This window comes from Corythoichthys intestinalis, chromosome 10, assembly GCF_030265065.1.
Source record: "Corythoichthys intestinalis isolate RoL2023-P3 chromosome 10, ASM3026506v1, whole genome shotgun sequence".
Taxonomy (NCBI): Eukaryota; Metazoa; Chordata; class Actinopteri; order Syngnathiformes; family Syngnathidae; genus Corythoichthys; species Corythoichthys intestinalis.
The window spans coordinates 54,618,588-54,635,074 of NC_080404.1; the positions used below are offsets into that span (position 1 = coordinate 54,618,588).

General features: G+C 40.3%; 2 protein-coding genes across 3 annotated transcripts; both read left to right on the top strand.

The window, feature by feature from the left end:
• The first annotated feature begins 1,994 nt into the window (after window positions 1–1,994).
• LOC130923467 (E3 ubiquitin-protein ligase TRIM35-like) lies at window positions 1,995–5,283 on the top strand. Its single transcript, XM_057849202.1, has 2 exons — window positions 1,995–2,038; window positions 2,981–5,283. Exon 2 carries the CDS (start codon window positions 3,044–3,046, stop codon window positions 4,523–4,525), a length of 1,482 nt encoding a protein of 493 aa, XP_057705185.1. The 5' UTR covers window positions 1,995–2,038; window positions 2,981–3,043; the 3' UTR covers window positions 4,526–5,283.
• A 2,236-nt stretch (window positions 5,284–7,519) lies between these two features.
• LOC130923470 (zinc-binding protein A33-like) lies at window positions 7,520–15,823 on the top strand. Of its 2 annotated transcripts, none has more exons than XM_057849210.1 (2): window positions 7,520–7,551; window positions 14,259–15,823. In XM_057849210.1, exon 2 carries the CDS (start codon window positions 14,302–14,304, stop codon window positions 15,694–15,696), a length of 1,395 nt encoding a protein of 464 aa, XP_057705193.1. In that variant the 5' UTR covers window positions 7,520–7,551; window positions 14,259–14,301; the 3' UTR covers window positions 15,697–15,823. The 2 variants fall into 2 exon arrangements, with proteins under 2 accessions (XP_057705193.1, XP_057705192.1); XM_057849209.1 differs by lacking the exon at window positions 7,520–7,551 and adding an exon at window positions 10,914–13,405.
• Window positions 15,824–16,487: the final 664 nt, after the last annotated feature.

A 16,487-nucleotide genomic window follows, 5' to 3' on the forward strand; every position in this document is an offset into this window, starting at 1 on the left:
TGATTTGGGAACATTTCAGGGAAATGTTCTTTTGATATCAGGTCACTTCTTGCTGATTTAGGGACAATTCCAGGACACGTCCTATTGATATCGGGTCACTTCCTGTTGTGGGGACATTTCGGGGACACTTGAGAGAGATCAGGTTATTTCTAGGGCTGTCAAAATTATCGCGTTAACGGGCGGTAATTAATTTTTAAAATTAATCACGTTAAAATAGTTGACGCAACTAACGCACATGCCCCGCTCAAACAGATTAAAATGACAGCACAGTGAAATCTCCACTTTTTACTTGGTTTTTTTTGGAGTTTTGTCGCCCTCTGCTGGCGCTTGGGTGCGACCCATGAGCATTGTGTAATTATTGACATCAACAATGGCGGGCTACTAGTTTATTTTTTTGATTGAAAATCTTACAAATTTTATTAAAACGAAAACATTAAGAGGGGTTTAAATATAAAATTTCTATAACTTGTACTAACATTTATCTTTTAAGAGCTAAAGTCTTTCTATCCGTGGATCGCTTTAACAGAATGTTAATAATGTTAATGCCATCTTGTTGATTTAGTGTTATAATAAACAAACACAGTACTCATGTACCGTATGTTGAATGTATATATCCGTCTTGTGTCTTATCTTTCCATTCCATCAAAAATTTACATTAAAATGTGACATATTTTATAGATGGTTTGAATTACGATTAATTAATTTTTAAGCTGTAATTAAAAATTTTAATAGTTTGACAGCCCTAGTTATTTCCTGTTGATTTGGGCACCTTTCAGGGATACATCCTGTTGCATGGCTGTCAATGGCATTGACTTAAATGGGCCCCAGTCGACTGTCAATAGGCTGTAATGGTAAGCGGTCCAAAATCCACAATGACTTATGTTGTCCTGCCATTGAAAATGATTGGAAAATTTGGACATACATGGCAACTCATTAGAAATGAATGGGCAAGTTTTTGGAAAATTTTGGACGGACTGTATATTTTTATAAAACTTTTATACCCCATACCGTCGTGGAATTTTTGATGTGTAAATGATGTGATTTTGCCCCCAAAAAATGTGGATCAAGAAACCCACTATTACGGGCAAATGGAAAATTTGGGGGCGTCTTTCAAAAAATGCCCTACGTCACGCAAAAAGTCCGGTTATTTTGATATTCGAACGGTGACAGTTGGTCAACACTTTGGGCTGTGCGGCTCGCCAAAGACACGCTTTTCAAAAAAAAAAAAACGTTTTTCTTTTAATTTTACTATATGGGCCTTTGCCGTTCAAATACCCATATAATAATGTAGAAACACGAGAAACTGCGATTTCTGGAGAAATTATGAAGGGGCTTTGCTGTGCTAAATACAGATCTATCATGTCACTTCCTGTTTTTGGTCCAAAATCACAACCACAGGGGTTTTTCTGCCATTGAAAATGAACGGGAAATTTGGACGTACAAGGCTACAATGGCATCGACTTCCTTGGGCGCCAATTAAATGTCAATGGGCTGTATTGGTAAGTTTTTGGTCAAAAATCACAACCACACAGGTTTTTCTGCCATTGAAAATGAACGGGAAATTTGGATGTACTTGGCCATCAATGGCATGGACGTGCATGGCTGTCAAAGGCATCGACTTACTTGGGTGCCAGTTGGCTGTCATGGTAAGGGCTCAAAAATCACAAGAACCTGTTTTCCTGCTATTGAAAATGAAAGAGAAATTTGGATGCACTTGGCTGTCAATGGCATCCCATTAGAAATGAATGGGCGAGTTTTTTGCAAACTTAGGGAGAACCGTAGGTTTTTGCCAAATTCTGTATCCAACCTTTATAACCTACCGTCCTGGAAATTTTTTATGTCTAAATGAAGCGAGCCTCACCACAAACTTTGCTATAAAGTCCCGTCATTAATCGGCACACCCTTCTAAAGTGGTCAGACCAGTTTCACCAAATACTTTTCGACTTGTACAGTACTTGAATTAATTTTCTGCCACTCTAGTCATTATATGTTGAAGTCACCAACAGGACCTTCGGCGAGTGGAGTAGTAGCCTAAACGGTGAGTGAAAGGCATTCTACATGATACTAAAGTTGCTGACCAAGTGGTCATAGTTGAGCTAAAATGCTGCTATTGTGTGCAGTAGCTCACTAAGCTAAGGACTGCTTATCTTAGAACTAGCAGCACCACCCTTAGTCGTGACTGTCAGTTCTGCGAGTTTTGGCAACTTTTCACTTCGTTTGAACTCCTTGGCAACTAATGGCAGAAAGCGTAAAGTTAATTTTCCACGAAACGTATAGTCCACTGCAACTGATTTTTTAGACTAGTTTGACTCATACTCAGGAGTAGTGATGTTTCCTGTAAGGTGAGCTACGAAACCACGCCCTGAAACTCGGAAGGACCTTTTTTCTGGAGCGGGAAATCGATGATTTGCAGATTATTGGTCATGCATTAGCCTATTGAATAATAGTAATAGCTCATATAGGTGAGGTTATGCCGGGAATAAAGATCTGAGTTTTCAAGCAGCCACGAGTGAATTATTCAACTGACTTGAAGTCATGCTATTCTTACAAAGTACAAATTTCTCCTTACCCATAAATGAATAAATCCATAAAGGTTTTGATCACAAATCATTCTGTCTTCCAGTATTTATCTCACTTGTCATGAAATCCGCAAATCAAAAAGGTTTGATCACAAGTTCAAGTGTCCAAAATCCCCAAGAATAGCAAATAGCGAAGCAGAGTTGACTTTTGGACATTCTGAAAACATAAGCATCCCTTCAATGTCGGATGAAACCACATTTGCGATCTCTACTTTAGTGTGACGCCAGCGACCACAGGGTAACGCTTATTATTATTATTATATTTCACTTCAAAGTCATATAAGTTGCTCTTTACCAATTGGAGACCAGCTTCAGTGAGCAGGAAGTGCACTTTTGAACCTAGAGGGAGCACATGAAAGAATCCTTTCGAATTGTATGTAAGAATGCTTTTTGTTTTGCAGAACAACTGCAGCTCGACATTTCCGAACTTGTGCGCTGAGCCTATCGCCGTCTTCTCTAAAACAATGGCTGAACGTCTGGAGGAACATCTTCAATGTCCCACCTGTCTGGACATCTTCAAAGATCCTGTCATTCTTCCGTGCAGTCACAACTTCTGCCGTGCGTGTCTGCAGCAGTGGAAGGACGCAGGAGAACGATCGTGTCCAGTCTGTTGGACAAAGTTTGGGTCAATGGAACTGCCTTCGAACCTGACACTGAAGAATCTTTGTGAGGACCTTTCACGAGCCTCAGTCAAATCAGAAGACCTCTGCAGCTTGCATGAGGGGAAACTTCAACTCTTCTGTTTGGACCACCAGGAGCTTGTGTGCCTCGTTTGTAGAGATGCAGAAATCCACATTGGTCACACGTTCCAGCCCCTCGACGAAGTTGTGAAAGGTCATCATGAGGAACTCCAGAGAGGACTGCAGAAGGCCAAGGAAAGACTCCAAGATTACAACGACTGTCGAGAGAACTTCAACGAACAGGCAGAGTACATCAAAGTCCAGAGGGAGAATGTCGAAGGCAAGATTAAGAAGGATTTTGAGGAGCTCCGTCGCTTCCTCGACGTCGAGGAGGAAGCCCGGTTGGCTGCGGTCAGGGAGGAAAAGAAGAAGAAGAGTCAGACGATGAAGGAGAAGATGGTGGCTCTCGACAGACAAATGGCCGCTCTCTCGAATTTCATCAGAAGCACTGAGGAGCAGCTGGCGTCTGGCAATGTTTCTTTCATGAAGAAGTTCAAGACTGCGATGAGCGGAATCCAGGAGCTGCCTGAAAAGCCGCATCTGCTGCCGGGAGGTCTGCTGGATGAAGCAAAACACGTGGGCAACCTCAAGTTCAAGGTGTGGGAGCGGATGAAGGAGACGCTCGCCTACAGTCCAGTCATTCTGGACCCCAACACGGCCTATCCAAACATCAGTCTGTCTGAAGATCTGAGCAGTCTGAGTCTGGAAGACAAACAGAAGAAGCGTCTAAACCATCCAGAAACGGCCTATCGAAAAATCAGTCCGTCTGAAGATCTGAGCAGTCCGAGGCGGGAAGACAGACATCAGAAGCCTCCAAATAATCCAGAAAGGTTCCAGAAAAGGATGAGTAACTGTGTACTGGGTGCTGCTTTGGACTCGGGAAGACACGTGTGGGACGTTGAGGTGGGAGACAACAATGGCTGGTCAGTGGGGGTCGCGTGGGGGGACCCTTGTTTGCCAGAGGAAATGAACACTTTGCTCATTGAATTTCGTGATGGGAAATACAAAAAACCCGGTGGCAAAAATAGAGAATGGAATCCGCTGGTCAAAGTGCAGAGGATCCGAGTTGAGGTGGACATGAAAGAAAGGGCGGTGTCCTTCTCTGAACCTCTGGCAAACACCAAATTGTGGAGCAATAAGTGCCCAGAAGAAGATTGGCAAGACTTGTCCTGTAACATCAAAATGTATCCTTACTTTTTCACTAAAAGTACAATTTCTCTAGAAATAATCCGCATTCCACCTGTTGTTACGACTGCCATCCGTTAGCGGTTATGTTGACACGGCTTGATTTTCTGCTTTTTAATGTCATCTCAATCATCTTTTTCCCACATGATTTGACTCTCACGTATTGGCCAGGTCATGTGATTAAACTTTACTGGAGGCAAAATAATGAAGCAGTTATTCAGCATTTTTTTCTTCCAATGCTTTTTGACTTGCGTGAAGACAGCTTTTAGTTTCATGTGAGTAATATCATTTGGGCGGAATTCTACTCTTACTTGAGTTCAACTTTTGGCCACTCTTGTTAAAATTGATTTGCTTGTACAACTTTAATACTTGTTTTACAATCATTCTTTATTTGAAAAGTACTTTGAGTGTTTTGATTTGAAAGAAATGCTCACTCATGCTTTATCGAGTACAATTTTTGACTTGTCGTTACAGTTGGAAAAATATATCAGACACAAATAACTAAATACTTGAGACCTCCGTGAAGTTGGCCCCCCATCAGACGCAAATTTATATAAAAATTATGTCAATCGCTTGTGCTATAATTGTGCTTGTTTGTGCTGCAAAAAGTTTCGTTTGTGCCATCTAGGGCTGCAGCTATCGAATATTTTAGTAATCGAGTAATCGACTGAAAATTCTATCGATTAATCGAGTAATCGGATAAAACAAATATATTTTTAGGTGAAGAGCAATTATAAATATACATGAGAAAATAAGACCTTTCATCTAATCTTGAACCATTTTCAGTCAATCAATGTCTTTATTTTCGATGTATGTTGTTGAAAACAGCCAGCAATTGCATCTCAGATGTAACTAGAATTAAAAAAAAAGACAAATTCACTGCTTTCACTCGAAAACCTTTAGATCTTATTAAAAAAATATATATATACCTAAAAATGCCGTTACGCTTGATAACACACATCACTTTTTTCACACACACGTTTTTTTTCCCACGTGTTTCAAATGAATTTCTATTTGTGTCAAGCCATTTTTAAGTTCTAGTTAAGTTTTAAGTTTGTCTAGTTTTTGCAGTGTTCAAAATAAATGTATGATACAGGCTGTATTGGAGCACATTAGGGACCAGTGCTACTTGGTGTTTTATCCAGCAACGCCTACTGAGCTAAAATTGATGGTTAGCATGATTGAGTTTTTATTTTACACCCTCATCACTCCACAACGCTATGTTATGTTAAAGCCTGTATGTAAGACACGTTAGCCACGCATCGACAGTGGTCATAATAGAAACCTAGCCCTCCGCAGGGCTAACGTTGCTTGAGTTAGCGACAGTAACGTTAATCTTTATTTATTAGCGCTTAGCGCTCTTTATTAGCGCTCTACTGCTTTAAGATGGCGGCTGTTTACTAACGCTGCCTAGACGCGGCCGAGTCTGTCATTTTGCATCTAGTTCAACATACATGTGATCTCTATGAGACTCATCAGACGCTACCTACCAACGTAGCATCTTGCGGGCTAGTATTTAGCAACGTCGGTGTCGTTTGTAGCGGCTGTCGGTTGCATTAAGTTTTTTTTGCTTCTTCCTCTACGCACGTGACATCAGCGTGTTGTCCCGCATTAAAAGTAGTCCGAGCAAAACGTGATGCTTAGAGCTGTCAAAATAAACGATTACTCGAGGTGAATAAGTTTGAATAAGTAACCAGTTTTTAAACTCGAGTTACTCGTGTTGCTCGAGTATTCGTTTCAGCTCTAGTGCCATCATCATTTTGCAGTTATTAAACATTTTTTAGGTCATCCAGAGTTCACCCAGCCCCCCATCTGCGGCAGATTGGAACCCCAGTGGTGTCATTTGATTCTTCGTCGTTAGTGCTGGATTGTGCTGAAAAATTTTTTTGTTAGAACTAGAGATGCACGATAATATCGGTCACCGATAATTATCGGCCGATAATGGCAATTATGACGTCACACAGATAATCCAGATAAAGCGAAATTCAACCGATAATGCAATCCGATAATTATATACTTGGTTTAGCCTCCAAATATGCGCAATCAACAGTTTTGTCCAATTCTGCTTGTTTTAAGGAGGTGTTTTTGCAGTGTAGTAATGTGATATATGTTAGGAATGGCTTACTTTTAAAGGCATCTTTGTGCAACTTGGGTGTTTACTCTCTAAGTAATTGTTGCCAAAAGCTAACCATTACACAACGTCATTGCCATTGTTTAGTTGTTGGAATTTACTACTTGTTCACATTTGATGTGGGAAAAAAATAGCACTAAATTACATTTTTGCACAGTAGCATTTGATCTTTGTTTAATTTTACATACATATTTGAATAGAATTATCGGCGTGACATTATCGGTTATCGGGGGGAAGGGGCAGGAAATTATCGGTTATCGATATCGGTTGAAAAATGTATTATCGTGCATCACTAGTTAGAACTAGTCCGGTTTTCGAGATATTCATAATAAAGTATAGTGATGACGTCACACGCAGCCCCCCCATCTGCGGTGGAATGGAACGGCGATGATGCCATTTGATTCTGCCTCGTTAGTGCTGGATTGTGCTGTAAAAAGTTTTGTTTGAACTGCCATCGTTTGGCAGTTATTGAACATTGTTTTTTTTTTTTTTTTAGGTAATGAAGACGGTGCTCAACTTTTATTTTCGGTCATCAAGAGTTTAAGTGACCCACCCCCTCCACTCCTACTCGACCCGGAAATGTTACCTTTCATTTGTCCCGTTAAAAACTATAATTTTTGGTTTGCGCTGCTTCGTTTTAATAGATATTGGTGTTGTGACCACAAACAAACGTTTTTTAATCGATATTACACATTTTTTTATGCTGTAGTGGTCACGTCACCAACACATTCACCTGACGCAGCCTTCATTTGTTTTGGTGCCGTCGAATAAGGTTTGTCTCATACAACTACACACAGTCAATCGCTTTTGTTGTTCTTTTTCATCCCAGGTTATATGTTTTTTGTTTTCGTAGTTTTTTTTTTTTTTTATTATTTCTGCCCATTTTCGTAGTTTTTTTTTTTTTATTATTATTTCTGCCCATTTGACAGGATATGCCACTGTTTTGGGGCGAGCTTGCTGCAAATCGTAACATTCGGTGAGTATGGTCAGATTCGTCACAAAAAGAACATTCTAATTCCTCTAAAAATTAATACCTGTATATTAAATTGATGAGTGCCTGCAGAAGAAACTTAAATAGCTTGAGACAATGACACATACAACGAACCGTATGCATAGCAACAGAACTAAAGGACGGATGACAAGAAATGAAGCGGTCAACACGAAGAGGCAGGCTCTCGTGCTTGAAAAGCCCATTTTTTATTAAGTAGAACCCTGCTTCAACAGCAGCGGAACTTGCAGTGATGCTGGTGTTTTGGAAGAGGGCGACCATTATTCCTGTTCAAAGTGGTAAGTAACATCCAAGTCTTCATTATGTGGGCAATAATCTCAGGGAGGAAATGGATGTAATCTCTATCTCCATCAGCCATGGGAAGTGACCTGCTCTCCTCACATATTTCTGTCACCCTCTGTCTGGATCTGCTCACTATGTGCGTCCACTGGTTCTTGTCCCACAACCTCTTTGACTTGTAAGCTGACAAGCTCTTCAGCTATTTGAGCTTTCAGCTACATCATGCACCTTTCTGATGGGAGAAGGGCTACAGCAGTGCTTCTCAATTATTTTCTGTTACGCCCCCCCCCCCAAGGAAGACGTAAATGTTTCGCGCCCCCCAAACTCTCTGCCGCCACTGTAAATAGTATCATTTGTCTATAAAATTACTATTATAAATACGCATCTGCCTAACATTGTCTTTTTTTTTTTTTTAAATAAAGAAAAAAAGTAACATAGATCAACTTATAATAAAGTATAACTTTATTAAAATTGTTTTGTTTGTAACAGAGAACACTTGACGCGCATCAATTTGCCTGAATTTCAAAAAAAGTCATATCCAAACTGTAAAAAATACACTCAAGGTACATTTTTGACCATTTGATACAAAAAAATTAAATGTAATAAAATCAGTAAATAATAACAAATTAAAATTGATTAGAAGCATTCACTCATGAGGACAATATGCTAAAAAATCTGACCGAAAAAACAAAACTGAATAAAAGAAAAAAAGTGTCCTTGGACAGAAGGACAGTTTTTATTTTTGCTGCTCACAGTATTTACTGTACCTCCTTTGAAATGGTGTGGAGTTATTTTGCAATGAGCATGCAATTGCAGGCATTTTCACATCATTTTATGTTTTTGTCTATCTGATGACATTGTTTAAAAAAAATAATAATCAGACTTCATGTTCATTTTGGCAGATCCGTCAGCTCTCGTGCATATAAAATAACAATATAAAAACGTTGGTGGGAAAAAAGGAGATGAGTCGTTGATGGCTTTCTCCACTTTACTGTGGCAACAATAAGAAAACAAAATAATAGCGGACTGCCGCCACATTCGACCGCAAAGTTTTGCTTCTCGCTCATCTTCCCCTCGCCTCCTACTACTCACAGCTCTCCACTCCCAGCGTCTCTTAAACAGATCGTGCATGGTGTCTTGTTATGAGCTTTTTGTTGACAAAGGTATCGAACACACGACGTGCTGAAAACTTTGTTTCTGTATTAACACATGGAGCTAACAGTACGAACACCGCTTGGGGCTCTCGGCAGGAAGTGGCATCTAATGGCGTGAGGAAATGTAGTTTTTTCACACAAGCGAACAGATTACAAAGCACCACTTCAGTGTTGTCCCAAGTAGGGCTGGGCGATATGGCCTTAAACATGTATCACGATAAATTGAGCAGATTTATCTCGATAACGATAAATGACGATAAATTCGCCCAAGCGGACTGTTATATAATTTGAAAATCTGAATCAATGCATGAAATACAGATTAACTATTTCTTGTTGATTTATTTACCAGCATTCAATTTGATATACTGTATTTAACAATTGTACATGCAGTCCAAACATTAAATTTATAAAAATTAGGGCTGTCAAAATTATCGCGTTAACTGGCGTTAATTAATTTTTTAAAATTAATCACGTTAAAATATTTGACGCAATTAACGCACTTGCCCAGCTCAGACATATTTAAATGTCACTAGAGTGAAAGGCCCACCTGTTAATTGTGTTTTGCGGAGTTTTGCTGCCCTCTGCTGGCGTTTGGGTGCGACTGATTTTATAGTGTAAGTAATTATTGCCATCAACAATGGCGGGCTACTAGTTTATTTTTTGATTGAAAATTTAACAAATTTTATTAAAACGAAAACATTATGAGGGGTTTTAATATAAAATTTCTATAACTGATTTAGAACTGATTTATTGTTATAATAAACAAATACAGTCCTTATGTACCGCATGTTGAAAATATATATCCATCTTGCGTCTTATCTTTCCATTCCAACAATAATTTAGAGAAAAATATGGCATATTATATAGATGGTTTGAATTGAGATTAATTACGATTAATTAATTTTTAAGCTGTAATTAACTCGATTAAAAATTTTAATCGTTTGACAGCCCTAATAAAAATGTTTTGTAAGCAATAAGAATTCAAGTATGAACATTTATAACAGCGTGTATGACTTGAACAATGTACATTGTCAAAATCAATATGCCTGTGCAAACATGTAATTGTAACACAAATGACTTGCAGCTTGAACAGTACACTTCAAAAAGACAACTTATTGTTAATGGCTGCTGTGATATAATTATTAAATACAAGTGTTTACTTTATGGTTTAAGGGTCCCCCCAGTGCATTTTTTCATAAATGCACGCACAATAAAAATAGCTGGGGCCATTTCTCGGTCATTATAAGTTTCGCCGTTGGATTGTACTTTATGCAGAATTCTTTACCATCACAAAAGCTATCAGAAGAATCACACACACAGACAGACACAAAATAACGCCACATAGTAATTGCTAGATGCAGTCCGTGCCCAATCCACTCATTAAGTTCAGCCGTTTCGACAAGGTTTGAGCCTCTATCCGACTCCATAACGTTCATTTGTAGCGTTAGCCGCTAGCTAGCGTTAGCCTGGCTACCAGTAGAAAGCACTGAAAGCACCATCTCCGGAAATCGTGAGAACAAAGGAGGACAGCGGGTGAAAGCCCGTCTGGATGCCACCAAGAGTCTACTAAATGTCGGTTGAAAGTTTGGTGAACCTCCCTTAAGCCACACTCCATCACGTTTTGCTTGTAGCGTTAGCTGCTAGCGTTAGCTTACCGGGCTTTTGTTTGATTGGCTTCCTGATGATCACGTGACTCCCTACGTAAGCACATTCACTGCTTTCTTAAAGGGGAATGAACATAGACGAACAACACAGAATCAAAGCGGGATGAAAAGACTATTTTCTTGTTTTATTAATTTACCGAATTTACCGACATGGTCAAAATTACGTCGGTCATCGTTAAGAATTTCGGTGACGGTAAATTTTCGGTTTACCGCCCTGCTCTAGTCCCAAGACTACATTTCCCATGATTCACTGCGTGACCTGCGCACTTGCTGATTCGCTGCCAGACATTAAAACCAACACGCTTGTTGTCAATTGTCACCTGTCAGTGGCTCTCGTGAAACACAAACTAGAAGGCTATCAAGCGATCACTGTGAAAGAAACGCCGAACCGTACAAATGCAACTCAATGCTTGAAGCATGAAGGTGGAAATACATAATAAATGTGCACAAACTCACCGGCGGTGTGTGTCTCTTACGGCAACGTGACCGTGAATTACCGCGACGCTGACCCTCTTATAATCACATCCACACCCCTTTCCCGATTCACAGTAGATTAACCCTTTCGGACAAGATCGTAGATGAAGCACAATTTAAACGCGCTTAACCTAGTGAACGCAACAACAACAACTATGATCGGGGATTGCCACGAGTTAACTTTCGGCTAACGTCGCTAGCTTATACTGTTCATTCCACAACAGTTGGCAGCTCTGCTTTTGACAAAGTCATCCATCCAAAAATCACACTTACTTTTTGGCAAATCCTTGATCAAATCAAATCAAATCAAATTTATTTATATAGCCCTTTACAAAACCCGAAAGGTCCCCAAAGTGCTTTACAACAAAGACAAAGATGGCACATAGTAAATAAAAAGGCAGGAAAGTATTATACAATGACATTAGGAAGAAAAGAAAAAAAAAAAAAAAAAGAAACGAAACATCGCATCACGATTAGTCAGACAGCAAACAAAACAATAAAACAGATAAAATCCGAAAACATTAAAAACCCTAAGGAAATAAAACCAGGCTAAACTAATCTTGGGGAAAGGCGAGTCTAAAAAGGTGTCTTTAAACGAGATTTAAAAAGGCCCAAATTTGTAGTGGTGCGGATCTCCGGGGGAAGACTATTACATAACCTGGGTGCAGCAACCGCAAAAGATCGGTCTCCCCACTGTTTGAGTTTGGACCTTGGGACTTGCAAATGAAGTTGGCCGGTAGAGCGAAGAGTCCTGCCAGAGTTACGGATGGTTAAAATTTCTGATAAGTAAGAAGGAGCCTGGCCATTAATAGAATTAAAAACAAACAGTAAAAGTTTAAAATCAATTCTAAAATGGACTGGAAGCCAGTGGAGCGATGATAGCACGGGGGTAATATGTTCACGTCTAGGTGTATCTGTTAAAAATCGAGCAGCAGCATTTTGAACAAGTTGGAGACGAGAAACTGAGGACTTGGGAAGACCAACATAAAGTGCGTTGCAGTAATCCAGCCTCGAGCTTATAAAAGCGTGAATTGCTTTTTCCAGGTCGTGGCGAGTAAGAAAAGGCTTGATCATAAGCAGACCGGTTAAGGAAGCAGGCATCTTCGAAGTGCTTGCAGCAGAGAACACTACTCGATGATGGCGTGAAATTCATTCGCTTCCCGCGAACGAAAGATGTCCATTTACGTGCCCTGCTATCCTTTGGTCACTCATACAACTTTTCGTTTGAGTGAGAACAAAACATCGCCACACACCGCCGTGGCATCTTACCGAGAAGCAATGCAACAAACAATACTGTTCTATGGCGGACTTCCCTCGCACTTCTGGGTGTGACGTAGTTTCCGAAGATTGCCGAAGAAAAGCATTTTCGTTGTCAAGGGCGTTGCTATGGGTTAAACAAAGAATCTGGAAGGGTTGCCTTAAAAAAATAACGAAAATATGCTTATAATTGTTTACCCATTGATATTATTCAAAAACATGGTTGGCCAACCTTACTTCACATTTCCGCTTCAAGTGATTTCGACTTTATTACGCCGGAGTCTCGACCACCAATTCGGCCCCAGTGTTTTTTTTTTTTTTTTTTGTCACATAACGGTGTTAAGTACAATGGAGCATTAGGACCAAATAAAGGAGAAGGGTTAGGGTTAGGGTTTGGTTGCATTGCTGCCAATGGCATCGACTTACTTAGGCGCCAGTTGAATGTCAATGGGCTGATATAGTACGTTTTTGGTCAAAACTCACAACCACATAGGTTTATCTGCCATTGAAAATGAAGGGGAAAATTTGGACCTATTGTACATCTTCATCAATGGCATGGACGTGCATAGCTGTCAATAGCATCGACTTACTTGGGCGCAAGTTGGCTGTCATGGTAAGTGCTCAAAATCACATGAACCTGTTTTCCTGCCATTGAAAATGAAAGGAAAATTTGGATGTACTTGGCTGTCAGTGGCATCCCATTAGAAACGAATGGGCAAGTTTTTTGCAAACTTTGGGAGAACAGTAGGTTTTTGCCAAATTCTGTATCCAACCTTTATAACCTACCGTCCTGGAATTTTTTATGTCTAAATGAAGCGAGCCTCAGCACACACTTCGTCCCTTCATGACTCGACACGCTTCATAAGTGGTCAGACCAGTTTCACCAAATACTTTTCGACTTGTACAGTACTTGAATTAATTTACTGCCACTCTAGTCATTATATGTTGAAGTCACCAACAGGACCTTCGGCGAGCGGAGTAGTAGCCTAAACGGTGAGTGAAAGGCTTTCTACATGCTACTAAAGTTGCTAAGCTAAGGTCTGCTTATCTTAGAACTAGCAGCACCACCCTTAGTCGTGACTGTCAATTCTGCAAGTTTTGGCAACTATTCACTTCGTTTGAACTCCTTGGCAACTAATGGCAGAAAGCGTAAAGTCAATTTTTGACTAGTTTGACTCATACTCAAGAGTAGTGATGTTTCCTCTAAGGCGAGCTCTGAAACCACGCTCGAAACTCAGAAGGACTTTTTTTCTGGAGCGGGAAATCGATGATTTGCAGATTATTGGTCATGCATTAGCCTATTGAATAATAGTAATAGCTCATATAGATGAGGTTATGCCGCAAAAAAAAAAAATGTTTTTAAGCAGCCACGAGCGAATTATTCAATTGACTTGAAGTCATGCTACTCTTACAAAGTACAAATTTCTCCTTACACATAAATGAATAAATCCAAAAGGTTTTGATCACAAATCATTCTGTCTTCCAGTATTTATCTCACTTCTCATAAAATCAACAAGTCAGAAAGGTTTGATCACAAGTCCAAGTGTCCAAAATCCCCAAGAATGGCAAATCGCAAAGCAGAGTTGACTTTTGGACATTCTGAAAACATAAGCATCCCTTCAATGTCAGATGAAACCACATTTGCGATCTCTACTTTAGTGTGACACCAGCATAAGGTTAGAGCTAGTCACCACTGGGTAAAGCTTCTGTAATATTTCACTTCAAAGTCATATAAGTTGCTCTTTACAAATTCGAGCCCAGCATCAGTAAGTGCACTTTTGGACATAGAGGGAGGACATGAAAGAATCCTTTTGAATTGTATGTAAGAATGCTTTTTGTTTTGCAGAACAACTGCAGCTCGACATTCCAAACTTGTGCACTCGAAAACAATGGGTGACTGTCTGGAGGACCATCTTCAATGTCCCACCTGTCTGGACATCTACAAACATCCTGTCATTCTTCCGTGCAGTCACAGCTTCTGCCGTGCGTGTCTTCAGCAGTGGAAGGACAAAGGAGAACGATCGTGTCCACTTTGTAGGACAGAGTTTAGTTCGATGGATCCACCTTTTAACTTGACACTCAGGAATATGTGTGAGAACCTTTCACAAGCCTCAGTCAAGTCAGAGGACATGTGCAGCTTGCACCAAGAGGAACTCAAACTCTTCTGTTTGGACCACCGGGAGCTCGTGTGCCATATCTGCAGAGACTCAGAAATCCACGTTGGTCACACGTTCCGGCCCCTCAAAGAAATTGTGAAAGGTCATCATGAGGAACTCCAGGAAGGCCTGCAGAAAGCCAAGGAAAGACTCAAAGATTACAACAACTGTCGAGAGAACTGCAATGAACAGGTAGAGTACATCAAAGTCCAGAAGGAGAAGGTCGAACGCAAGATTAAGAAGGATTTTGAGGAGCTCCGGTGCTTTCTCGACGTCGAGGAGGAGGCCAGGTTGGCTGCAGTAAGGGAGGAAGAGCAGAAGAAGAGTAAGATCATGAAGGAGAACATTGTGGTTCTGGGCCAACAAATGACCGTTCTCTCGGATGTCATCAGAAGCACTGAGGACCAGCTGGCGTCTGGTAATAATTCTTTCATGAAGAAGTTCAAGACTGCGATGAGCAGAATCCAGGAGCTGCCTAAAACACCGCAGCTGCTGCCAAGGGGTCTGCTGGACGAAGCCAAACACGTGGGCAACCTCAAATTCAAGGTGTGGGAGCGGATGAAGGAGACGCTCGCCTACAGTCCCGTCATTCTGGACCCCAACACGGCCTATCCAAGAATCAGTCTGTCTGAAGATCTGACCAGTCTGAGTTGGGTAGACGTACAGCAGGAGCGTCCAAAGAATCCAGAGAGGCGGAAGTGGGAGAATGTGCTGGGTTGCACTTTGGACTCGGGAAGACACGTGTGGGACGTTGAAGTGGGAGACAACGATGTCTGGTACGTGGGGGTCGCGTGGGGGAACCCTTGTTTGCCAGAGAAAATGACTGGTTGGTTCATCGGACATCGCAATGGGAAATACAGAGAGGTCAGTGGCAAATATGGAGAATGGAATCCGTCTGTCAAAGTGCAGAGGATCCGAGTTGAAGTGGACATGAATGAGAGGTCATTGTCCTTCTCTGAAACTCTGACATGCACCGAATTGTGGAAAACTAAGAAGTCTTCCAATTGGCCAGACTTGTCCGGTAACACCAAAATGTATCCTTACTTTTCCACAAAATGTAAGATTCCTCTAAAAATAATCCCCATTCCACCTGGTGTTACGACTGCCATCAGTTTGCAGTCATGTTGACACAGCTTGATTTTTTTTGGTGTTGCTTTTAATGTAATCTAAATCATTCCTTTTCTTTTTCCACATGATTTGACTCTCACTTTTTGGCCAGGTCAGGTGATAAGACCTTAGTGGAGCAAGTTAAGTAAAAAAATAATTCAGCAGTTACTCAGTTGTTGTTTTTTCTTCCAAAACTTTTTGACTTGCGTGAAGACAGCTTTTAGTTTCATGTGAGTAATATTATTTGGAAGTAATTCTAATCTTACTTGAGTACAACAAGAGCCAAAAGCCACTCTTGTTAAAATTGATGTACTTGTACTACTTTAATACTTGTACTCCAATCATTTTTTATTCTAACAGTACTTTGAGCGTTTTTATTTGAAAGTAATGCTCACTAATGCTTTCTCGAATACAATTTTTGGCTTCTCGTTACAGTTGGAAAAATATATCAGACACATATAACTAAATACTTGAGTATGCTTTTCAATAAATAATTTGGATTGACGACTTTGACTTGTACTTGGGTAATCTTATGTAATAGTAATGCTACTCTTACTTGAGTACCATTTTGGGCTACTTCTAATGACATTATTTTCAAAATAAATGATTATCAACACTTGCTCGGTACTTGAGATGTTCTTTTTCATCCAATACTTTTTGCCTTGTATGCCTAGTTGTGTGCATACTACTTTTACATTAATGTGAGTAACACTTGAAAGTAACACTATTCTCAGGGCCGTCCCAAGCCATTTTGGGGCCCTAAGCAAAATAATGCAAAGGGGCCCATATTTTTGGCCCATCATTTCGTCACA

Coding starts and splice junctions, on each gene's coding strand:
- LOC130923470 (XM_057849210.1), top strand. CDS start 14,302: ATGGGTGACTGTCTGGAGGACCATCTTCAATGTCCCACCTGTCTGGAC.
- LOC130923467 (XM_057849202.1), top strand. CDS start 3,044: ATGGCTGAACGTCTGGAGGAACATCTTCAATGTCCCACCTGTCTGGAC.